General features: G+C 44.5%; 1 protein-coding gene across 1 annotated transcript in view; it reads left to right on the top strand.

Moving 5' to 3' along the window:
* LOC126543346 (N-acetylated-alpha-linked acidic dipeptidase 2-like) overlaps positions 1–25,887 on the top strand; it is an 85,587-nt gene that overhangs the window by 3,786 nt on the left and 55,914 nt on the right. Inside the window, exons 2-4 of the mRNA XM_055062066.2 lie at positions 17,768–18,184; positions 18,336–18,601; positions 25,089–25,245. Coding sequence (XP_054918041.1) covers positions 17,768–18,184; positions 18,336–18,601; positions 25,089–25,245 — 840 coding nt within the window. The remainder of the gene's footprint in view (positions 1–17,767; positions 18,185–18,335; positions 18,602–25,088; positions 25,246–25,887) is intronic.

Here is a 25,887-nt window from a genome sequence, read left to right as displayed (position 1 = left end):
TTTGCGTCGGAGAAGGAAAAATGCATCTAGTAAAACTCAACATTCCTGCAAGCTTCAGCGATGGCTAAATCCCACACACCTGCTCCGTGACCAGAAATATGTTAGCATACGTTTAAGAATCCTGGAGATTAATTTCAAGTGGGTACGTCTTGCAAACTCACCGAATACAATTCGTAAATTGCAATATGTTCCCGAAGTAATTATGTTAATTAGCGAGCTTAGGTTAATTAGTTTAGTATATCTCAATTTATTGTGCTAGTAATGTCCACCTCTTCGAATAATCCATCTCAAACACAATAATTATGCTATCTGCCGCAGGCAATATTTAGAAATTCCGGAAAACTTAAAAAGGATCACCCCGTATATATTCTGCCCAATAATTTTTCAGTAATTCAATTAGAATGTCTCACATTTAGACGGCGTACGAAATTGTTTTCTTGATTTAGGCAAAGAAATGTATTATGCATACAATCTCACCATGTTCGCATCCCTATATAAAACGATTTACCGTGTTGAAGTACTGTACTTGGTTCCTTCAACGACCACAGCATTTGACGTGTTTTTGGATACGTGCTATTCCTTTGTTTCATTACTGCCATTGAGATAGTGCACCAGGCACGACCATCTTTCAGTTACTTCTCATTTACGAACTCTTTACTTGGCAAGACTTCCAGTTCTGAACGGGATTACATCTATCAAATAATGTAATTAACATTCTTCGTTATGTTTTAACCAAAAGGACTCAACTTTAACTTTGTTTAGAAATGACAAAATATTCGGTATTCGATTCGACATTCGGAGGTCATTGTGGTGGAATATTCATATTCACTTCGATTCAGAAATGGCGCTATTCGGACACCCCTATTTTTTTGAAGATAAGGTTTTCTTAGCCGACCTCAGAAGGATTTGGCGTATCTGGGTATCTTGTAACCGCTTCTAGAAAGAAACAGTCGGTTAGGTGACTTGTAGATGTCTTATGAACATGTCAATAGTAATAAATGATACTTCGTCATGTCGAGAATACGCAGCAATAGTTAGCAACTGACTATATGATAAAATACGAGTGTAGGTAGTCGTAAACGGGGTGGAATGCTAGTCTCTGTATCGCTATATCGCCCTCTGCCGTGGTGTTGCTAAGTGCCATCTAACTTAACTGCCGCGCCCTCCGCCAGATGGCGTGGAGTGCCCGAGTTCGATTCATCACCATAATCATCATCATCATCATCATTATCATCAACAACAACGCAAGCCGAGAAGTGCACCGAGCACATGGAGGAAGGAAAATCTGAGGAGGGGCCCTGACGTCACTCTTTGTGAGCTAAAGTGACGCCGGAAGTCTGTGGTACTTCGCCATCGTGTCGGGGCAGATTCTCCTCTCTTGTTTACATTCCTCGCCTTCGGCGCGTTACCAGCGAAACCACGCCGGGCTGCGCGCCGTAGCGATCTGACCAACGGTTCAATCGCGATGTATTCCATCGCGATACAACCTATGGCAAGCCCATCTGCAGTTTATGAGAACAAACGCGTATCCTGGTCGTGGCTTCATTGGAATCGTTTTGCTTTATTGAACACGCTTCGGGTGGGCACTCACAGTGGAGGTGTGACGAGCCACAGCGCACTGTCGAACAATCCGGTAGAGGAGAACGTCGTTACGCGTTTAAATACACCGACCGCGGCCTGAGGTGTACTGTTCTCACGGTAAGTGAAGCTTCACGGAAACGAAGTTCTGCGGTGCCTAACAGTAGCGCATATGCGTGCGGCTAGCGCGTTGAACCAAAACGCGACCGGCGCTACATATGTACAGACGTACGTTCTTTTGTCGAGCCTTGTTCACTCTTGCACCGCATCCACCAACCTTCTCTTCCCTGCGCCCCTCGAGCACATATATAATATTACTGCAGTAAACGGGGTTCGTCCCTTTATTACTCACAGCAGCCGCTTCTTTCCCATTCTTGCACATGGCTGTTTTACGTGCCACAAATAGATCATCCCCTGTCAAAAGCAGGTACATTGCAGAGCTGTCACTGACGTGCAAGGTGTTTATCGTACATAATCTGCAGCACAGTGGTTTCACTCTGTGAAGACACGTTAGCCTGAATCCACCGAAGACGGAAAAAATATCCTCACGTCGTCCTTCGTCCATGGCGTGGTGTACGGCGTTCAATACATGCTCGTTTCACGCTTTTTTACTTTTTCCAGTCCCATCTAGCCACAACAACAGCTGGGAGCGCACAATCTAAATAACACAGCAAAACAAAACAAGGAGACTAACGCGATCCTGCCTACACGAACTGCCTTGAACCCGGGACCACCGCATTTCCGGGGCAGCCGCTCTACCATCTGAGCTAACCAGGCGGCTAGCAGATAGCAGGGCGAAGTCGAATTTGTCAACAACTCGAAGCAAAGTTTGACGTAATAGTTCTGCGGAAACCCGCAAGGTGGAAAGAAGTAACTAATAAAGGGAAAATGAGACATCCAACCAATCGTAGCAACTGCTACAAGCGTTAGTGTATCAACCGGTTGGTCGTCGATTCTTGGCACGGGTTATAGCTTCTTTAGGCGGGCCCCAGGCAATCACGAAGGAAGTAATGAATGTAGCGACACACCAGCTAGTAGCAGAATCAGACCACAAAGAGTTAAGACACGCAAACACTAAGTATAGATACGGTAAAATTTGTTACATGAACATGCAGGATGGTCGCAAGCAGGAACAGTGGCTGAAAATTCAAACGCATCTGGATGACGAAGACACCTTGACCGAAACGCATCCACGAGATTTGGAGCAGCCGCCTGTTGACAATTTTGTATGGGAGGGGTGCAACAGAATGACTGGGTCAAGGAAAGGCGGAGGCGTAGGCATGCCAATTAGGTGAGTTATGATGTGGCAAAGGGCAAAAGAGGCATGCAAGAAGCATTAATGGATTAGCGGCACATGGGAAGGCAAAAAGACGTGACTTGGAGTAGCTTACCTATGGACAGGTAGTGAGAGCAGAAATAAAAATAAAGAATTGATTGCATTAGAAGAGATATTAATGAGTTCAAGAAATCGGGCCAGGCGGTATCAGTAGGAGATATGAATGCGCATACGGAGGATTTAGGCTGATATACTGATTACAACGCTTCTCTAGTGCTGGATCTGTGTGATGAACAGAAGCTTATAGTTAACAGGGAGCTAAGTGTCAAGGACAAGTACCGTTGCAATGCTGAAACAGGCCGTCATGTATCGACTACGCCTTACCCCCGTATTCAGAAATGCATCTTAACGCGAAGCCCTTGCTTGACCTGATATAAACGACGCCTGGTGCGAACGCGCCCAAGACGCTCCTTGCGTTTCCTTTGGTGCGTTCACGACAGGAGTCAAGCGTGGGCTTCAAGTTAGATGCATTTCTGAATACTGGGGTTAATCTCAGAAATGATCAATGATCTGCGAACATAGGTTTTCCTGCCCAAATTAATCCAAGCGCCGGCTATTTTAGTCCAAGCGCCAGTCAACTTCATCCAGGTGCCACACATTTAATCCCAATGCCAAATTATTTAATCTGCGCACCGCGTATTTCAATTCTAACGGCAGTGAACTTAATCCAAAGTAAACATGCCTTTGCGGGGGTGTTGTAGGAAGTTCAAAATAACGACGAAATGTTATCCTTTTGCGCCGACTAAACTGAACAGACTTCTTGAAGACTGCTGTCGTGTGACAACAAAAATGCCTTTCCCGCGCGATACACCATCGAAATAATACAGTTTTGGATATTATATTATTGCCATGAACAGGTCATGCAAAACGCAGCTATCTGATGGCTTTGCTGATGTGCATTGAAACAAGGGGGCATCCAGCAACAAACCGTTGCTTTCTAAAGCTGATAAAAGCAGGCTGAAAAGAGCGTCACGTGACATCTGATCATATTGTTTTCTGCTATCCAAGCCCAGTTGACACGCATAAAAAATGAACGAGCTTCAAACAATCTCTGCGATTATAACCACGTGGCTTATCTCATATAACGTGGAAGAGGGTGTCACGGGATCTCACGTATCTTTCGCTCGCCCATGCGTGATTACCAACCATACTGACACAGATATCAAACCATCGGGCTTCGAACAAACTCTGCGATGGTACACACGTAGGGCCCGTCAGACCACTTGGTAAAGGGTGTCGCGTGACATTACGTAACTTTCGCCAGGCTCATGGCTCATTCCCAACCATACTGACATGGATATCAAACGAACCGTCTTCGAAAAAGCTTTATGATGGCACCCACGCAAGACACGTCAGACCAGGAGGTAATGGTTGTCACGTGGCCTAGCGTAAATTTCGAAAGATCAGACGTGATACAAAATCACATTGACATGGGTATCAGACGAACGAGAATCGCAAAAGCTATGCGACGGTACGCACGTAGTGAACGTCAACTCAGAGGGGAAAGGGTGTCACGAGACATTACGTGACTTTCGGTAGGCTCATGGGTAATTCCCAACCATACTGACATGGATATAAAACGAACGGGCTTCGAATAAACGTTGCTATGGTACGCACGTCGCGTACTTCAAACCACGTGAAAAAGTATCATGTAATATTACGTAACTTTCGCAAGCCCATGGGTAGTTAGTTCCCAACCATGGCTACATGGATATCAAACGAACGGGAATCGAAGCTATGCAGTGGTACCCACGTAGCGAACGCCATGCCTCGTGGCAAAAGGTATCACGTGACCTCGCATAACTTTCGCAAGCCCATGGGTGCTTCCTAACCATACTGACATGGATATCATACGAACTGGCTTCGAAGAAGCTCTCCCATGGTATCCACGAAGAGCACGTAAGACCAGGTGAAAAAGTGTCACGTGACCTCATGGGACTTTCTCCAGTCATTGGGTGATTGACAAACATACTGACATGCATACTAAACAAACGGGAATTGAATAGCCACTGCGACTGTTGCCACGCAACACCACAGAAACTGAGGTGAACAGCGCGTCACGTGACTTCACATAACTCTGAATTCAACGGGTATGACTGCTGAACCGTGGATTGACGTGGATATCACGGCGAGAGGAATTTACCTTGAAAGCGATGTGGTACTGATAGAAGAACTGAAATGGTAAAGCTTGCCATATTTTTTAGAGCGCAGCTTTTAATGGCTCGTTCCTGCGGCGAACGTCGGCAGCGGTGGCGTAAACGAGCTGGATGAAAGAGCGAACGCGGAACGGCAGATGAAAGACGCGAGCCGCGAAAAGCGGATACCAATGAGAGCGGCCCCTTCAGTGACGTGCGCGCGGGAAAGTGGTTTCATGCGGACCCGCCCGACCTCTCGATGCGTACTCGTACCTAGTCTCATCCGGGCCGCTAGTTTCGTACTATCGTCTTGTGTCAGCTCTCGCTCGCGCTTGTTTCGATTGTCATGATTTGCGATTGTTTTGCAATGTGATTGTACGCGTGACACGACTTGTGTAGTACTTTCTGGAAGCCAAACGTCTCCAGTGATAACGCTGAATTCTTCGACGAGTGATGTTTTAGCCGACGTGCTTGTCCCGCAGATCACATTTTCGACCGATTGCTTACTCTGCTACGTTTCTCTCTCAATTTATTTGCCTTAGTATATCGCGAAATGAAAATACGTATAGAGCTGCTCCGAACTTTCGCATTAGGGAGTACCGTAATCGTCGGTGATATTTTTTTCCTCGCTCACGCGCAGGAAGACTGAAATACTTGCAAATTCTAGCTTTGGCAATCACTCTTCATACATTAACGATGCTATCGAACTCAACATTAACGATGATATCTCGTTGCTCGGGATGCTGTGATATGTTGTACGTAACTACTGCACAATATTCCTTTCTATGGGAAAAGAGGTACGTGTCTTTCCGTACCCTGGGTGAGCAGTAACATGACTAGGCGTAATATATAACGGTCATTTCTATGATTTTTTTAAATCTACACCGTGTGGCTTTGGCTCGAACAAGTCGCGCACGCGCTTTCACCGGAATTGGCCATTCGATGGAACAGAAAATGTGAACAGAATAACATCGGTGATAATACATATGGCACAATTTCTCTACTTAAAGCACTGTAATGATTGAACTCGTGCAGCGTTGTACTATATATATATATATATATATATATATATATATATATATATATATAATATATATATATATATATTTCATCTCGCCATTTTCATCTATATGTGCGCTTCACGATAGACTCCGGTGCGGAAATAGCAAGAGTGTGGCATATCATAGTGCACCATACACAACAAAATGATACGAGCCACAGAACCTTCTCATCTGCATCGCTGCGCTTTCTCGTAACAAACTTCTTTCGAGACTTCTCTACAGCCCACGCGATTCATTTGGGTCAGCTTGCTGATTTACCCGACGTGGGCACAAGAAAAATAAACACTGCCGTGTTTGCGACGATCAACCTGGCAGGCACCACCAAATTTTATCAAACATGTTTACCTAAGTTGTCTATGTCAAATTACTATCTCTTACCACGTCTGTTTGAGCTTCCCAACTGCTTCATTCCCTACCAATGAAAACGTGTTTCTGGTCTGCAGGTCATGTTTCCGATTGGAAGGGGAAGAAAATAATTTTTCATAAATTTTATTAGCATGCAATGCTTTCGCGATCGTTTCAAAACATTTTCCCTGAAGATCCTGACTCGGTTACAAAAAAAAAATGAAGTGAGACTTTTTCCAGTTTAGTCAGTGTGTAGTAATTAAGCACCACAAAGCAGCACAGCATGCCGAGCAACGAGACCATTACAACAATTCAACAGCATCGTTAACGTGTCAAGAGCAACTACCGAAGCCAGAATTTGCAACTATTTCAGTCTTCCTGTGCGTGTAAAAAAAAGGGAGAAATATTATGGCAAGCTTTATCAATTCAGTTCTATCAATACCACATCGCTTTCAAGGTAAGTTCCTCTCTTCGTGACATTTCATTACATTTCATTTCATTTATTTATCTTAAAGACCCCACTGGGGGGTATTGCATAAAGGGTGGGTGTACACAAACAATAAATAGAACACTCAAATTTGCGGCAACAGGTACTCAGTCACATTGGCAGAAAAAGATGATGGGCAGGTGAAAGCAATGATATTGCGAGGAAGGCCGTTCCAGTCTTTGGCTGCACGAGGAAGAAAAGATGCTGAAAAATTAACAGTTCTCACACGTGTGCGGGAAACTTGCAGTTGGTGGCCAGTGCGAGGAGAGATATGTATGCGGGCGGTGTGATGTAAGAAGCACTGTTAAGAGATAAATAGTGAATCTTATGGAATAGACAAAGTGTTGCTATTCGTCGGCGGAGGGATAAAGTTTGCAGCCCAGATTCCGCTTTGAGAGCGGTAACACAGACTTCCTGAGAATAAGATGAGTGAATGAATCTGGCGGCACGATTTTCTATCGCTTCAAGGTCATCTACGAGGCATACTTGATGCGGGAACCATGTGGCTGACGCATACTCTAGTTTCGAACGGATAAGTGATTTATAGGCTAGTAATTTAACGTGTTGGGGCGCGTTACGAAGGTGACGTTTCAGAAAACCGAGAGTTCCATTTGCCGATGATATGACGTTTTGTAGTATGTGCGTACCATGACAGATCATTGGACAAAGTAATGCCTAAGTATTTGAACGATGTTAGTGCTTGTATAGGTTCGTTAGCAATTGTGTACAGGAATGTAACGGGGCGTTTTTGACGAGTAATGGAAAGAAGTTAACATTTAGTCGGGTTAAGGGTCATTAGCCACCGGTCGCACCATTCATGGGCATGGTCTAGATCATACTGAAGTTTTGCTGCATCGCAATGGTTAGAAACTGATCAGTAAATTACACAGTTGTCAGCGAACATTCGGATTTTGCAAGATAAGTGTTGAGGCAAGTCGTTAATATATATTAGAAATATGAGAGGACGGAGAACAGAACCTTGGGGTACACCAGATGTTACAGGAACAGGGTCAGAGTTATGACTATTCACAAGGACGTGTTAAGATCGGTTAGACAAGAAGTCCTTGATCCAAACTAGAACGTTGTGGTCCAAGCTTAACTGGTTTAGTTTTAATAGCAATCGTTGATGCGGCACTTTATCAAACGCTTTTGCTTAATCGTAAGAAAATGGCATCAGTTTGTATGTTGGTGCCGAGGTTAACATGCAAGTCATGAATTAAAATGGCCAGTTGGGTCTCGCATGAGAAGCCCTTTCGAAAGCCATGCTGAGATGGATGAAAAAAGTTATTTTTATCGAGAAATGCCGTGATATGAGAATAAATGACATGCTCAACGATTTTGCACGGGACACTTGTTAATGATATGGAGCGGTTATTTAGTGGAGAATCTTTTTTACCAGATTTATAGACTGGAACAACCTTCCCCACTTTCCAATCATTTGGCATGTGACCTACAGAGACTGAATGAGAAAAGAAAATACACAGATGCGCAGTAATGGTGTTCTTTAACAGCTTGGAAATAATTTCATCGACGCCTGTCGATGAAGAAAGCTTAATGTTCTCTAACAAAGATAAAATTCCATCATGACTTATTGTGATAGCAGCCATAGTAGACAGAGTTCTAGACGGTGTCGCAGGCAAAGATGTGCTGGGCTATTTGGTGAAAACTGTGCTAAAAGCTATGGTAAAGGTGTTAGCGCATCGACGTCAATCGGTTCAGCAGTCAGTCACGTTCGATGCAGTTACGTGAAGTCACGTGACGCGTTTTTCACTTCCGTTTCCGTGGTGTGGCGTCGCAGCTTGCACATTGGCTGTTCGATTTCCGTTCGCTTAGTATGCATGTCAGTATGTTAGTGAATCACCCAACTACTGGAGAAAGTCCTCTGAGGTCACGTGACACTCATTTTCAGATGAACGAGAAGAAAGGAAACCGAGGGCCCGATTTTATTAGTCATATTATAAGAAGCCAACAAACAAAGACACCAAGGACAGCATTGGGGAAATTATGTGTACTTATTAATGGAATTAAATAAATGATAAATTAATGGAAAATGAAAGTCGATGAAAGAACAGTTGGCTGCAGGTGGGGCATGAACCCACGTCTTTGTTCCTATTCCTTTGATATCCTTAGGTTTGGGAATGATCCATGGGCCTGGCGAAAGTTACATTAAGTCAATTACGTGCTCTTCGTGGGTGCCATCGCAGAACTTCTTCGAAGCCAGTTCGTATATCTATGTTAGTTAGGTTGGAAAGCACGCATGGGCCTGCGAAAGTTATACGAGGTCCCGTGAAACTTTTACACGTGGCCTGAAGTACGCGACGTGCGTACCATCGCAGAGCTTTCGTTGGTTTTGTATCCATGTCTGTATGGTTGGGAATGAGCCATGAGCCTGGCGAAAGATACGTAAGGTCACGTGGCAACCTTTCCCATCTGATCTGACGTTCGCTACGTGAGTACCGTCGCATAGCTTTTGCGTTTGCGATTCTCGTTCGTTTGATACCCATGTCAGTGTGATTGTGAATCCACTACCTGGCCTAATGTGTCTTGTATGGGTGCCATCACAGGGATTCTTCGAAGACCGTTCGTTTGATACCCATGCCAATATGGTTGGGAATGACCCTCGAGCCTGGCGAAAGTTACGTAATGTCACGTGACACCCTTTACCACGTGGTCTGACGGGACCTACGTGCGTACCACTGCAGAATTTCTTCGAAGCCCGTTCGTTTAATATCCATTTTAGTATGGCTGGTAATCACGTATGGGCTAGCGAAACATACGTGAGGTCACGTGACACTTTCCCATGTGATTTGACGTTCGCTATGTGGGTACCATCGCATAGTTTTTGAGTTTCCCGTTCGTTTGATATCCACGTCTGCATGGTTGGGATTACCCATGGGCTGGCTAAAGTTACGTGATGTCACGTGATTATATTTACATGGTCTGATGTACGCGATGTGTGTACCATCGCGAAGCTTGTTCGAAGCCCGATCGTTTGATATCCATGTCAGTATGGTTGGCAATCACGCATGGGCTAGTGAAAGATACGTGAGGTCACGTGACACACTTTCCATCGTGGTTTGGCGTTCACTACGTGTGTACCACGGCATAGCCTTTGCGATTCCAGTTTTTTTGACACCCATGTCAGTGTGTCTGTGAATCACATGTGGGCTTCGGAAAGTTACGCAAGGTCATGTGACATCCTCTACCACGTGGTCTCACGTGCCCTGCGCAGGTACTATCACAGAGCTCCTTCGAAGTCCGGTCGTTGGATATCCATGTCAGTATAGTTCAGAATCAGGAATAGACTGGCGAATGTTACGTGAGAACCCGTGACACCCTCTTCCATGTTATATGAGATAGGCCACGTGGTTATAATCGCAGAGATTGTTCGAAGCTCGTTCACTTTATATGCATGTCAACTGGGCTTGTAGAAAACAATATGATGAGATATCACGTGACGCTCTTTTCAGCCTGTTTTTATCAGCTTTCGAAATCAATGGTTCGTTGCTGGATGCCCCTTTGTTTCAATGCACGTCGGCAAAGTCATCAAATAGCTGCGTTTTGCATGACCTGTTCACGGCAATAGTATAATATCCATAACAGTGCATAATTTCGATGGTGTATCGCGCGGGAAAGGCACTTTTGTTGTCACATGACAACGGCCTTCAAGAAGTCTCTTCAGTTATTTATGTTTGGTGGGCGCAAAATTATAACATTTCATCGTTATTTTGAACTTCCTAGAAGACTTCCGCAAATGCATGTTTACTGTGCATTAAATTCACTGGCGTTAGAATTGAAATACGTGGCGCTTAGATTTATTTGCCACTAAGATTCTGCGTCACAAACATAGATAGCGATGGTCTTTCTGCTGGTGTAATCTTGAATGACATCAGCGATCACCTGCCCGTGTTTTGCCTAGCAAACGCATCCTACAAGGATGAAGGAAACGTCTTGCTCCAGACGGTAAACGAAACTGCGCTAAACATGTTCAGCTGCCTTATCAACCAAGAAAGCTGGCAGGCCGCCTCTGATGAGCATAACCCCGCAACTTCGCACAAGATCTTCTTGGAAAAATTCAAACAGTGCTACAATACAGCCTTCCCTCTGCGAAAGCAGAAAAAAGAAATAGAAAAGTTAGAAAGCCACGGATAACTGCGGATTTATACAAAAGAATACGTAAAAATAATAAGTTGTACCACAGTTTCATTAGCTCTTGTAATTGTGACATATTGACCGAGTTTGAAAGATTCAGAAATAAATTAAACTTCGATTTGAATAAGGCAAGGGATGATTATTACGAAAGAAAATTTTACAAAATTCAAAACGATCAACGTAGACTGTGGAATACTGTGAACGATTTAACTGGACGAGGGCGAAAAACGCATATCGTGAATGAAATTGTAATAAATAATGTCAGTGTAGTTGGGAAAGAGCTTGTTGATGAAATGAATCGATACTTTGTTAGCACAGGGGTATATAGTGGACAAGACTCAGAAGCGGATAGTTTTATGACTACAGGGCAGGTTGATTCCATTATGCTTACACCAGCGGCCCCTACTGAAATTAAAACAATTATCATGGCCCTAGAAAACAAAGGTGCAGGCGGGGAAGACGAAATAAAGGCCTTACCTTTCAAGTATGTCGCTCATCTTATTAGTCCTGTATTAACCCATATAATAAACGAGATGCTTACACGTGGTGAGTTACCAGATGAATTAAAAATAGCTAAGGTCACCCCTGTTTACAAAGGTGGCGATGAGAAAAAGCTTACCAACTACAGGCCGATATCTGTTTTGACGGTGTTTTCGAAGATATTTGAGCGTGTTATTAATGATAGGCTTACGTCCTTTTTTCATAAACACGAAATAATTACGAAGTCGCAGTATGGCTTTCAATAGGATAAGTCTGCAGAACTAGCTTTAATAAACATAAAGGACAAAATAATTAAAAATATTGAGAGAACAAACTGCTCACTCTGGGGATTTTCTTAGATTTGAAAAAGGCATTCGACACTGTGCCACACGATATCCTTCTTAAGAAGCTTGCTGCGTATGTTGTTCGAGGTGTAGCACAGAATTTAATTACATCATATCTCTCAAATCAGTATCAGTATATGTATGCGTCGACAATCTGGTATCACAAAAATTGAAAGTCGAATATATGGCGTCCCTCAAGGATCAATCTTAGGACCCCTCTTATTTCTTGTATACGTAAATGATATAACGTCAATACCAAATTCCCCTGAAATAATAATGTGTGCTGACGACACTAATATCTTCTTCACTGGCACTACAAAAGAGGTCATAGAATCATTAGCTCAAAGTTACCTCTTACACCTCTCCAGGTGGCTTAAAAGCAACCGGCTGAGTTTAAACACATGCAAAACCAAATATATAATTTTTTTAAGCCAGCAAATAAAAGAGACCCCTACTATGTTCATCTGAACTTTGAGGACACGTTACTGGAACAAGTTACAGAGCAAAAGTTCTTGGGCGTATGGTTTACAGAGGACCTTACATGGAAAACTCACGTTAACAAATAAAAAGTGAGCTATCTCGAGGCTGCATGTATAAAATACAAAATATACTACCCACCTGGTTGAAACAAACATTATACTACTCACTTTTCTATTGAAAACTCAGTTACGGCATTTTAGTATGGGGAACTACGACAGCTTCAAACTACAACAAACTAATCATTGTACAAAATAAAATATTGAGAATGTGTGAAAACTATGTGGGTGACAAACGAGGACTCCGAACAAAACCGCTCTTCATTAAATATAGCATGCTTAAAGCAGATTAAGTTTATTATTGCAAACTACTCCAGTGGATTTATAAAAGTAGGCTGCACACAATACCTGTCGACAGCTGCACCTCATACCCAATACGTAGACCACACCATCTAAAGCCCGCCACAAGAACTAATTACGGAAGGCAAACATAGAATTATCAAACGATTAATATATTAAACAGTGATCACTTTAACGTACAATACACACAATCCTTCCACAACTTCAAAAATAACTGTAAAAACCTATTAGTGGGCAGTGACATTACATTTTCATTTTGAGTAACTTGTGCTCATCCTTGATAACACATGTAACCTCAGTTATGTTACAGATTTTTCTCAGCGCTTGTAAATTATATTTGCCATTGTTTCGGCATTTACATTGTACATCAGTCTAAACCTTCGTTCTTTCCTGAAATGTTTCTATGTACTGATCTATTTACTGTATATGCTATTAATATTCGGGCCAGGGATTCTATGGTTTTCTTTGTTGACTTCTGATGTAAACCAATTTTATTGTTATATAATACTTATTTCTTATGTATCTTCTGCTTTTTTTTTTTCAAAATCTATCACGTTGAAGCAAAAGTAATGATTCGGAGACATGCATTCCGAATAATTGAATTTTTCGTTGCTGTGTGCTGTGTGTTAAAGATATGTTTGGCAAATATGTATGTTAATGATATGTCATGCTGCCTTGAACTGTAGGGGCGCAGAGGCTCTGTCAGGCAGTTTGCCTTTACCTCTGCCCCCTACACGGAGAGAATCCGTGAAACAATAAAAACTTACTCTGCTAAAAAAAAAAAAAAAAAATATGGGCGGCACCTGGATTAAATTGACTGACGTTATGAGTAAAATTAATTTGAGCGGGAACACCTGTAGATCAAATGATAATAGACGACCATGGAAAAAATAGCCTGTGCAGCGACCATAAACGTTTAATCCTAAAATTTGATAGACATACTAAAGCAAAACACGAATCAACACCATCAGAATTTCTAAAGAAAGAGTGAAAGGCAAATAACACAGATTTCCAAAAACACAGAGAAGAAAACGGAGGCTTTTTCTACAAGTCTAGGAATATAAGGAAGTGGTAGACATTAGGCAGCAGGAGATAAGACAAACACAGCAAAAAAATTGTTGTATTAGAAAGAGGAAAGCACGTAAGTGGTGTAACAAGAAAATAAAGCAAGCTATATAAGAGCGTAAGCAAGCGTCTAGGGATCATCAAGAAGCCAAAAAGTTGGGATTATACGAAGAGTTGCTCCTTAGATTGAACGAATACGGAGAAAAAGGGTGGTGTACGAGCTCGTGCAAGAGAAAATTAAATGCGCAAGTGAGCGCTGGGTGCACGACATTCGCAAAAGAGACAAAGGCGCACCCTAAATATCCTGGAACCATGTAAGAGCCCTCGGAGCTCAAACTAAAAATTCGCAAACGGCTATAAGGTATGAAGACAGCAGCATCTTCGAAGGAGACGATGCGCTGTGGTACATGACAGAGGTTATTAGGGATAACTTCGGCACGAAAGAGAGTGTAGTTAAGACAAACTGATCCAGCACCAACAGAGAGGCCTGATAGATCAAAATGTAGCATAGAAAGCTTTTCTTGGAAAAAAGCAGAAGAAAATGTCCCTAGTAACACGGCAGCAGGACGCGATAATAACACAGCAGCAGGACCCGATGAGATCCCAATACAGCTAATCAAAAACCTCGGTCCAAAGAGCAAGGCACTGATACTAATGCCATAGAGCAAGTGACTGGAACGAAGAAAGTTCCGGTTGGATGGCGTGAACGCAAGATGAACCTCATCGACAAAGGCAAAGGGGATAAGGAGAGCTCGTATAGGCCAGTTACAGCAACGTCGGTGATATATGTATGCAATGACAATGCAACCCATAAAATTAGAACTGTTAAATCGGGTGGAGAAAAATTATATACTGGGGGAACTACAGAATGGGTTCAGACCAGGCAGGCACTTAGAGGATAATAAGTTTGTACTAACTCAGTGCATAGAGATTTAAGTAGCGCAGAATAGACCTTTATGGACAGCATTTCTAGATGTTAAAGGAGCCTACGACGACGTAGACAGGGAATTGTTATGGGACATTCTTATGCAAGAAGGCCTAAATGACAATTTTGTGGAGCTGCAGAGTGATATAGAGATAATCGAGTACACGTTGCATGGAAAGGCCGAAAATGTAATGAAGTGGTGGGAATTCACCAAAGACAGAAGCAAGGATGCCCTCTGTCTCCATTGTTCATGCTTTATGTTAAGGGCGTAGAAAGATGACTGGAAAACAGCGAATTAGGGTTTGATTTATCCTGCATGCGTAATGGACAAATGATGCGACAGAAGCTCCCTGGACTGATGTATGCGGGCGACATAGTGCTACTAGCGGACAATAAAGTTTTACAGACACTTGCGAATGTCTGTGGCAACGCAGCGACAAATCTGGACCAAGTTTAGCACAGAGAAATCGGGAATTATGATCTTTTATGAAAGGACGAGTAATTACGTGGTGTCAATTCAGCAGCAAGTCATACCCATAGTCAAGCAATATAAATTTCACGGCGTATGCATAAACGGAAGAAAAATCCTTCTCAAGCACCCAGCAAGAGAATCTGAAAATAAAGGGAAAGCGCAGTGCTGCAATAATTAAACACAGAGCACTGTGGAACCACAATAAGTATTAGGCGGTGCGTGGAATCTGGAAAGGAGTAATGGTGACAGCGTTAACGTTAGCAAATGCCATTCTATGCTTAAAATCGGATATCTTGTCGAGATTGGAAGTTGACCAATGATCGGTAGGCCGGTTGACTTTGGGAGCCCATGGTAAAACCACAAATGAGGCAGTGCAGGGTGACATGGGTTGGGCTACTTTTGAAGTCAGAGAAGCGAAGAGAAAAATTAGTTTTGACGAAAGACTCGAGAACATGGATGAATACAAATGGGCGGCTAAAGTGCACAAGTACCTGTACTTGAAAAGCGTGGACACAGAATGGAGGAAGAGGTCAAGAAAGTTGGAAACCAAGTACAGGGTAATTGAAAGCGTAAATAGACAACCAGGAGTCATCCGAAAGAAAGTAAGAGAAACAGAGACAGTGAATTGGACGCAAAGAATGGAAACAAGAAAGACCATGGAGATTTACAAGAATATGGACAAAGAAATTAGAAGGGGAAATCTGTATGATAACACGAAGTGAAGTGCCCTGCCATTTGAGGCTCGAGCTGGTTGCCTAAGAACAAAAACATACCAGAGCAAATGTTTGCAATAAGGTGAGGCATATGTATGCGGCAGCAAAAATCCGTAGACCACTCAGCACATCCTAATAGAATGCGAAGGGATTCACCCAGTGAGACCCGTATGTAACGTATACCTTCCAGAAGCGCATGCCGTTTCAAGTGGATGGAAGCGTCAACCGGTCAGCTGTCGAAATAAGCAAGAGACGTTTAGACAATTCGTGTAAAAAAAAAAGCAGGGAAGAGATTGATACGGCGAGATCTGCTTCAGAGATAGGTAGTGATACAAGCTATAGATAGAGAAGTTGTGGGAGAAAAAAAAAGATTAAGGATATGTATACAAAAATTCTAGAATGAAAAACATGTATAGCATACCGTTACGAGAGGATAAGGACATCACTGAACAGAAGTGGAACTCGGCCGTCAAGAGCTCGGAATACCATCGTCAGCGTTGGGCTGTCCAGAGAGCCTGCGATGCGGCGGTTAGGTTAGGCCTAACTGTCCCCACATGGGAGCGGCCCGCGATGTCGCCCTAAGGGGCGGCGCTTCTGAGGATCCTTTTAATAAAGTTCTTCGTATCCATATCCGTATAGCATACCTGATTAAATCATGCAGGCTAGGTGACTATTTGTCACCGCCCCGTTTCAAAAGGGATGCCTCGCTGCGCGGTGGGAGGGGAACCGTCTTGGTCGGAGAAACGCGTCTGAGCGTGTACGCGCGGTGGCGGAAGTGGTGCGCCGGCCTCAGTACGCTCTACTCAGTGGCCGGCCTTGAAGCCCTAGCGCGGCGCGGTATCTCAGCGTGCGTGAAGGCTCCAGCGTAGAGCGGCGCAGTTCCCCCTCCGCTATGGTCACCATAGTTCCGCTACGCCGGCGAAAAGTTCATATAGTCGGGCGACCGGTGGCGTTCGGCGTACTTTGGCGCCACCGGCGCAAGAATAGAACATGCTTACGCCGAAGCCGCTAGACCAGAGTGCATCGCGCGATTATTTCCTGGCAGTAGGCTGCCCTTGCAGTTCGGGTATGGTGCCATAGTTCGGGTGCGCCGAAGAGAGCGTGCTGAGTTAACCCCTTCGCCAAACGAAAAAATCGCTCGCTCGTCGCGCTCTTGTGCCCAAGCATTGTGGCAACAGCTGATCACCGCCCTGCTGCGGGCCACGTTCAGCGCGCCGAACTAACATGAACACGGGACAGAACAGAGACATATAATCAAAATTTATTCATCGGATCATTTGAACAACCACGTATGTCGACCTTGTCTTCCTTAACATCGACATTGGTTCACGCTCTCCGTTTTTTAAGGTCCGCATGGTCCAAATTACGTGAAATACTCGGCATATAACCGTACTTTGCATGGAGAGTGCCGGTGAACACCTATATTTGGATAACTGAACAAAGTTATCAACCTAAATTTGAATAACGTATAGTCTGCACATATGTGCGCCACGAAATTACGTATATGACTGTTAGTACAACATAATGAATCATGCAACAGTTCATCTAAATGTCGCAAGACCGTCATTGCACAGCATAAAAGACCACGGACAAAACGAGGCTTAGTAGCTTTTACTAATCCGACCTACGTGTACCTATGGGTCTCTTTAGTTCGTAATTAGCTAGTAATGGGTAAGCAATGATTTGTGAGATGTATAGTAAATTCTCCGGTTACTACCTTTTTGCTCAGATTTTCAATAGAAAAAGCTGTCGCGGCATTTCTTGCGAGGCCGCATGACACGCACTTCCAGCTTTCGGAGTGTGGCGCGCACGCCAGCTAAGCGAGACGCCTTGCGCAGGAGCCGATATCCACGGATCGGCTGGAGAGGGAGCGAGAGCGCATGGAGCGCATGGAGCGACTGGAGCGGCTTGAGCGCGAGGAAGAAGAGCGGCCTCGTTGGCAGCGCTCCATCGAACGGCCGGCCGCGTCTCCGGCTATGTCGCCGATTGCGGGCGCTGCGTCCCCGCCTGGCGTGCAGTACATGAGGCCACCCGGGATGGCATCGCCGCGGCCCCCCATGGGCGCCCTGTCGCCGGTCGGCTCACGACCCCGGCTCGCCATTTCTCCGATGATGTCCCCGCGGTCGCCGTCGCGCCAGTATCTGTTCCCTGGCCCACCACCCATGATGAGCCGACCCGTATCCGGGCGCATGAGCCCGATGACCCCGCGGTCGGGGGCGCGCTCCCCGTCCTGGCCCTTCATGTCCGACCGACAGGTATGCTGCTCGCACACTGCGTATGCAACACACGTTAAAGGGGTGGGCGAACGCGTCGGGGCTGTCGATGCTACCATGCTACCTTCACTGCCTATCCTGACGCGGACCACGCGAGTAAAGCAGTGCGGCAGCAAACAGTGCTCGCACGCAGGTGATGGCAGCGCGCCAGTACCGCAGGGAGCGACACAACTTGCTCGAGTGGATCATGACCTGGGTGTTTGTGGTGACGCTGGCTGTGGTGCTGCTGGCAGTTCTCGTTTTCTACGCCTCATGGCAGACGCGACTGGACAAGAAGATGCAGGAGCACCTCAACCTGCTGCAGAGGCTCAGCAGCACGCCACGCTTCGGCAGTGCAGTCTTCAAAGACCTCTACAATGTCGACCTGCCCATTGAAGTGTCCCTTCGCACCATCCTCAAGTAAGCTGTCCCTCGGCTACACGCCTTTCGCACGCCATTACATTGTTATTCGGCCAGTACATGTCGGAAATATAATATACCAGCAGAAATTCGATCCTTAAGTTATCGTAACCTTAAGCGATTGGAAATTGCACCTTAAAGAGTTGTAAAAGCCCTTATGTAAAGGGTAAGAGTTGTGCCCATTTACAAAACTGGCGATAACGTTGACGTCCGTAATTACAGTACCGTCTCCCTGCTATGTTAGAGTGAAATAGTTCTCGAGCACTTCCTTTGCCAGCGTTTAAAAAATTTCCTCGCAAAAGAAACAGAGGTCGAATGCAAAAAGCTTTTCGTTCGTAAGTACTCTTTGCCATTGGCCGGCCTCCTTCGCTAATATGTCCACCATCAGTATTGCCTCGAATTTGATCTTACGAACAAACATATCGTAAGAGCTTTTTGTGAATACTAGCCCAGCTAGTACCAACTAGGAACGGAGAACAGGGTGACCCTGTTCTATGTTCATTTTCATTACCCCTTCCACTTTTTTTTTTTTGCTCGTTCTGAGCTGCGCTACAAGCCTAAAAGAGTCATGACATACCAACTCGCCCAAACTGCCGCCCTTTTGATCAGTATACTGTAGTAATGGGCGACTTCAATACAAAAGTGGGGGAAAAGCAGGCTGGTGAACAAGTAATTGGCAACTATACGGCGTTGATTCTAGGAAAGCTAGAGGAGAGATGCTGGTATAATTCGCAGAAAGGACTAAGCTTCGAATAACGAACACCTTTTTTTAGGAAGCGTAGCAACTGAAAGTGGACCTGGAAAAGCCCTAATGGTGAAACAAGAAATGAAATTGACTTCATACTTTCTGCTGATCCCAGCATAGTGCAGGATCAACCTAGAGGCAGTAAGGGTAAAAGCAGACAAATTCAGTTTGGCAGTTGCGAACAAATATGCAGCCTTAGAACAGAGAGATGAAGATGATATAAAGGTAACGAATGAAACCGTAACTAGACTGGCTTCAGAGGCAGCAGTGGAAGTGGGAGGCAAGGCACCAAGGCAACCAGTAGGCAAGCTCTCCCAAGTAAAAAAGGACTTAATAAAGAAACTACAAAGAATGATGAGATAGGATAGAATTTACGGAACTGTCAAAACTGATCAACAAGGCGAAAATAAGTTATATTCGAAATTATAACGTTAGAAAGACTGAAGAAGCCGTAAACAACGGATGCAGCCTGAAATCAGTGAGAAGGCAACTTGGCATAGAACAAACCAAGATGTATGCATTGAAAGATAAGCAGGGTAATATCATCAGCAATCTCGAAGATATAGTAAATGCAGCGGAAGAATTCTATACTGACCTGTACAATACCCAGAGGAGCAAGGATACCTCCATTCGAAATAGTAATGAACAGGTTACAGAGGCTCCTTCTATAACTAGCGATGAAGTTAGAAGGGCCTTGCAAGACATGAAACAATAAAAAGCAGCAGGAGAAGATGGAATAATAGTCGATTTAATCAAAGATGAAGGAGTCATAATGCTTGGACCCGCCGTGGTTGCTCAGTGGCTATGGTGTTAGGCTGCTGAGCACGAGGTCGCGGGATCGAATCCCGGCCACGGCGGCCGCATTTTGATGGGGGCGAAATGCAAAAACACCCGTGTACTTAGATTTAGGTGCACGTTAAAGAACCCCAGGTGGTCGAAATTTCCGGAGTCCTCCACTACGGCGTGCCTCATAATCAGAAAGTGGTTTTGGCACGTAAAACCCCTTAATTAATTAATTAATAATGCTTGGAAAACTGGCGGCTCTTTATACGAAGTATCTGTCGACAGCAAGTGTCCAAGAAAACTGGAAGAATGCAAAGATTATACTAATCCACAACAACGGAGACGTTAAATAATTGAAAAATTATAGGCCCATTAGCTAACTCCCAGTATTATATAAAATATTTACCAAAATAATCTCCAATAGAATAAGGGCAATACTGGACTTCAGTCAACCAAGGGAACAGGCTGGCTTCAGGAAGGGATACTCTACAATTGACCACATCCATGTCATTAATCAGGTTATCGAGAAATCTGCAGAGTACAATAAGCCTCTCCATATGGCTTTCATAGATTACGAAAAGGCATTTCATTCAGTAGAGATACCAGCAGTCATAGAGGCATTACGTAATCAAGGAGTACAGACCACTTACGTAAATACCTTGCAACATATCTACAGAGGTTCCACAGCTACCTTAATCCTACACAAGAAAAGAAGGAGCATACCTATGAAGAAAGGGGTCAGACAGGAAGACACAATCTCTCCAATGCTATTCACTGCGTGCTTGGAAGAAGTATTCAAGCTATTAAACTGGGAAGGCTCGACGGCGAATATCTCAGCAACCTTTGGTTTGCCGATGACATTGTTCTATTCAGCAACAATGCAGATGAGTTACAACGAATGATTGAGGACCTTAACAGAAAGAGTGTAAGAGCGGGGTTGAAGATTAGTATGCAGACGACAAAGATAATGATGAATAGCCGGGCAAGGGAACAAGAGTTCAGGATCGCCAATCAGCCTCTAGATTATGTGAAGGAGTGCGAGAAATAAAGAGAGCGGTTTGGATAAGAGAGCAAACGGGTATAGCCTATATTCTAATTGACGTTAAGAGAAAAAAGTGGAGCTTGGCAGGTCATGTAATGAGCAGGTTGGATAACCGTTGGGCCATTAGGGTTACAGAATGGGTACCAAGAGAAGGGAAACGCAGTCGATGACGGCAGAAGACAAGGCGGAGCGATGAAATTAGGAAATTCGCGGCTGCTAGTTGGAATCGGCTGGCGCAGGACAGGGGTAATTGGAGATCGCAGGAAGAGGCCTTCGCCCTGCTGTGGACATAAAACAGGCTGCTGCTGCTGCTGCTGATGATGATGATGATGATGATGATGATGATGCACTGTTTGCTACTGCGTTCCGTCCCTGGTGTGTGATAGTGTTTTGTGTTCGGTATTTGCATGACCAGCTTTGCATTGCCATATTCCTTTTTTTTTTCATATGTATCGTTAATTACAGGGGTGTTAGAAGTCGACACGCGTTCTTTTTTAACCAGTCGGAGTGGTTTATAATTCCTCTCTGCAAATATATAATTTGTAGTTGCCCCTTGGCCATCTCCTCTATCAAAAAAAGAAGAAAAGCCGGTAACATTTTCTTTGCAGTTAGTAGTTTTTTTTAAGCGACATAATAACACAATGGGAGAAGAGTTCAATTCAGGAGAGCCTCTCATGATGAACAAGAAAGAGTGACGCTCTGAATGTGTATGTAGTACATGACAACACAATGGAAGAATATACAGGGTGTTCCAGCTAACATGGACCAAGCTTTAGAAAAGTATGGATCATGGCACGTGATAATGCCATGTGATTACGTACGCACCCACACCAGAAAGTTGCGCCCTCAAACTAAGCACGAAATATATTGTGTAAGGTATTGCGGCACAATAGATAACTGCGGGGGCACGCACTTCTTCCTAGATGCGCTCGTTCCTTACGAACAGGGTAGTCTTCGAGTTGTCTCGAGAGGGGCTCAACAGACAAAGCAATAACTCTTCAATGCATTATTTTTTTTTTCGCGAGGTTTCCGAGGGAGCCTGCTTGAGAGTGCTGCCTACTGGTGCGTATTGTGCGATGCACATGGGTGCGTAATCACGTGGTATTTTCTCATGTTTCGCTGGCATTCTTTGTCGGCTGTAAAAGTTAAGCACTCTAATTGTATCTTGCTGAAGATATCCCACTTCGATGTGTCCTATAACTGTCTAGAACATCTTAACCCTTTGTGGTACAGTGGTACAAATATGTACCACTTTTTGGGCACGTTTCACATGCCCGTAATGAAACAACTGTTCAAATTGGAGCCAATTTTACTAGTGCTGCCATCTACCAAGGCATTTAGAAAGCTTTATGGGCGTTTTTATTTTATTGCGTCATGTGGCGCGAAGAGTAACTTAGTTTTTGCAAATGTCTTCATTGCGGTTCAGTACGTGCTGCTGTGGCGTGGGAAAAACTCACTCAAAACGCTGCTTCAACATGCCTACTAAGTGTATCCTTTTACCCGTTTACTAAATGGAACCTAGTGATTCATCTGCAACCATATGCGTACATTGAGGGTGCCCTAATTTTTCACCGTCTTCAATTGTCTGTTCTGGGCTCCCTTTTGGCTGGGGTTGTTAGGCCTAAGTGGACGGCTATTGCACCGGTAAAATCGCACAGGCCGTGCATTTGCATTCTTTCTGAAAGCGGAGGTAATAGCAAAGGATTGTCGCCCGTAAAAGCAAGAAGGGGACGGCAAGCATATGGTAGGAGTTCCTGACGACATCAGATTTCTCAGCCGAGATCGTCACCCGTAGCGGTCGGCCTGTCGACAGAGGTGTAGGTGGGGCTCCACGACACAGCAGCAAGTTCGAACGAGCTTTCAATGCAGCAAATGCCAAGTTCCGCTATGTGTCGATTGTTTTTAGCCATTCCACAAGTGAACAGCAGCACTGACTTTGTAAATATCGTTCCTGTTACACATTGTCTCTTCATTTTAAACCGCCTGCGGACAGCGGTACAAATGTGTACCACATTTCATTTCTTCTAGTAAAGTCAGTGGTACATATATGTACCACTTTTCTTTCGAGAACTGCTGCACCATGTTTCTTGAAAAACGTGTCAAACATTTTCTTTTGCCCTGCTGAATGCTATTCTTCAGATTTTCTGAACGAAATTTCAAGGAAAAAGTAGCACCTCCCAAAGGGTTAATTGGCATGTTGTTAATTAGGAGAATAATTAACGTCTTATATATTTGATTGCAATTAACTAAATAAAAGGCATCGACAACAAAGCTTTCTGGTGGCTTCTTAACGGAGCGGTGAACAATCTACTTGGCTTTGGTCGCGTAAAATGACGGATATATTAAAAACTCGGTCCACATGTCAGCTGGGACACCCTGTATTCAGTTAATACAGCATACAACTTCATATGCACAATACCAGGGAAAATTCAAGGAATGTATACATTATAATGATTTACATAAAAAGCTTATACAAACAAGAAAGTAAACAATCCACAAGAATGAAGGGCTACACTAAGCGTCAAATTAAACGTTTACTTTTAAATTCATTCATTCATTCATTCATGCGACTCCGTTTTGTTGCGACGGCGAGGCTTCTGCGCAGGCTTGTTGCGAGCAAAGGAAGACTTATGACAATAGCGCCGGTCCGTGCATGTGCACTGGGCCCCTGTGCAAGCGTACAACTTCCTTGGCCGGTTCTAACGCCTGCCAACGCAGACTTTCCGCCTGCCGCGACGCTTGTCGATATCGTGAACTACTTAGTTTTATGGACGAACCATCTATATCTTATGGAGATGAAAATGTAGAATCATTAGGGGCCAGGCGATACACCCGGTATACAGTTGTTCGTGAAAACTGAATTTAAAGGCACGCAGGCTTTCCACCTGCGTTTCCTCGTTGCCTCGTAGCACAGTAACCGGCTATGTTTTTTTTTTTTTTTAATTAAGAGTATGGCGGGTTACGCATGATGCAGGGCCAATGAATGCAAGGTGTTTCATAGGAAAAGAGTATCTTGTGGGAACAAGTGCTCCGAAATAAATTAGTAGGGTAGCGCGGAAAAATTTCGAAAAAAGAACTCTAGAGGTTTATTCGTTCTAGATATGTTTTCTTTATTTATTTTTTGCTACCCAGTATCTCGGTGAAGCTTAAAGCGACGATTGGGCATGGCGAGCAAGACCAAGCCGGTCACGTGAGCAACTAAGCAAATTAACGCAGCGGAGGTAGAAAATACATGGCACAGGCGCATCGTGTGCATGTCGCGGCGCGAACTTTGGTGTGCGTGGGCATATGGCACAAATAATTTTAAACGATGCATTCCAAAGCTGAATAAAATTAGGCGCCGCACGCAGCCTGTTCCTCGATTCAGCTCAATTCGTTCGACGGAAAGCTTGAACGCGTACTCACGATCACCTTTACGGAATGACAATCAAGCAGCCTTAAAAACGACAGGAAATGTATACGCTATATGTATAACATTGGTTGCCGTGTCGTCGACGCTGTTGCAATCCATTCACAGTCATGTCCTAAGTTCGGTGCTACGTGTCCTTGTCGCTGTGCGGTTGGTCCGAGACCGCAGTCGGTCAGGCCGCCGATATTTCAATACACGAGATCAGTAACATCGCCGTTTTCATGTGACCAGATATGACGTCTGTAGACTGATATAAACGGGGGTGGCAGGAATACGTTTGGCAAGCATGTGTCACTCGGCGAGATGCGTGATACTATACACACGAAGTGGATGTGCTCGACGTTTCATGCGGTGTAGTAACAAATCTAGCGACGATTTTGCTGTACCGATACACAATGTGGTGACCAAAATTTTGCGCGTACAGCATGCATCCTGACGCCGGTATACGTTGTGGCTTTTTTAATATTGCATGTATACGTGACTGGGTGTACACTTGCCCCCCATGCAGGACAATAACAAACCTGAAATACATCGCCGGCTCAGAAACGGAGTCTCCCGTTGCCAACTACGTCGACAGATTTATGAAAGACAACAAGATCAATAACACGAAGAAATTTACCTACGTTGTCAGCCTGTCTCATCCAAGTCCGTCTGATAAAAACAAGGTAAACACGCAAGCGTGTTAATTACAGCTGATTAGAAATATATTCGGGATCTGTAACTGAATGGAGTGCCTTAGTGGCACCTCATAGCGTGATACGACCTTCGCACTCGTCAAGCGGTTATCTTGTTAAGTGTAGCTCAATTCCGTCTAGTCTAGCTTCGTCTTCCGTCATAATTTATTAGTCGATGTCGGCAGCGTAGCCAGAAATTTCTTTCGGGGGGGGGGGCACGTGCAGAGTGTGCCCCCCCCCCCTCCTCCGTTTGGCTGTGCCACTGGTCAGTGTACAGGTGCACTGTATAGCAGCCTCGGGGGGAAGCTATATAGAATGAGCGCAGGCCGGCGCTCATGGCCGGTTCACACGTCTCGCTCTGTTTCTTTACCCGCGGATCGGAGCGTCGTTCGCAGCATCTGTCTCTGAGCACATCGCTAGCACGATGCCACTGATATCCGCGAGGCTGCTAGAGGGCACTGGGGTGCAGTTCGACCACAGCTCTAACGTGCTCCAATTGCTCTTGTCCGCACCTGTACAGGTCAAAGTACATGCAAATAAGACCTGCACTTCGACGCCCATGTTGTTTGTGTGTATGCGGCATTTCGCACCGTTTCTGCCTCGATCCGATCGTGAGCAAGATGGCTCACTTGA

Source organism: Dermacentor andersoni, chromosome 1, assembly GCF_023375885.2.
Source record: "Dermacentor andersoni chromosome 1, qqDerAnde1_hic_scaffold, whole genome shotgun sequence".
Taxonomy (NCBI): domain Eukaryota; kingdom Metazoa; phylum Arthropoda; class Arachnida; order Ixodida; family Ixodidae; genus Dermacentor; species Dermacentor andersoni.
This window is presented reverse-complemented; position numbering and strand designations above follow the sequence as displayed.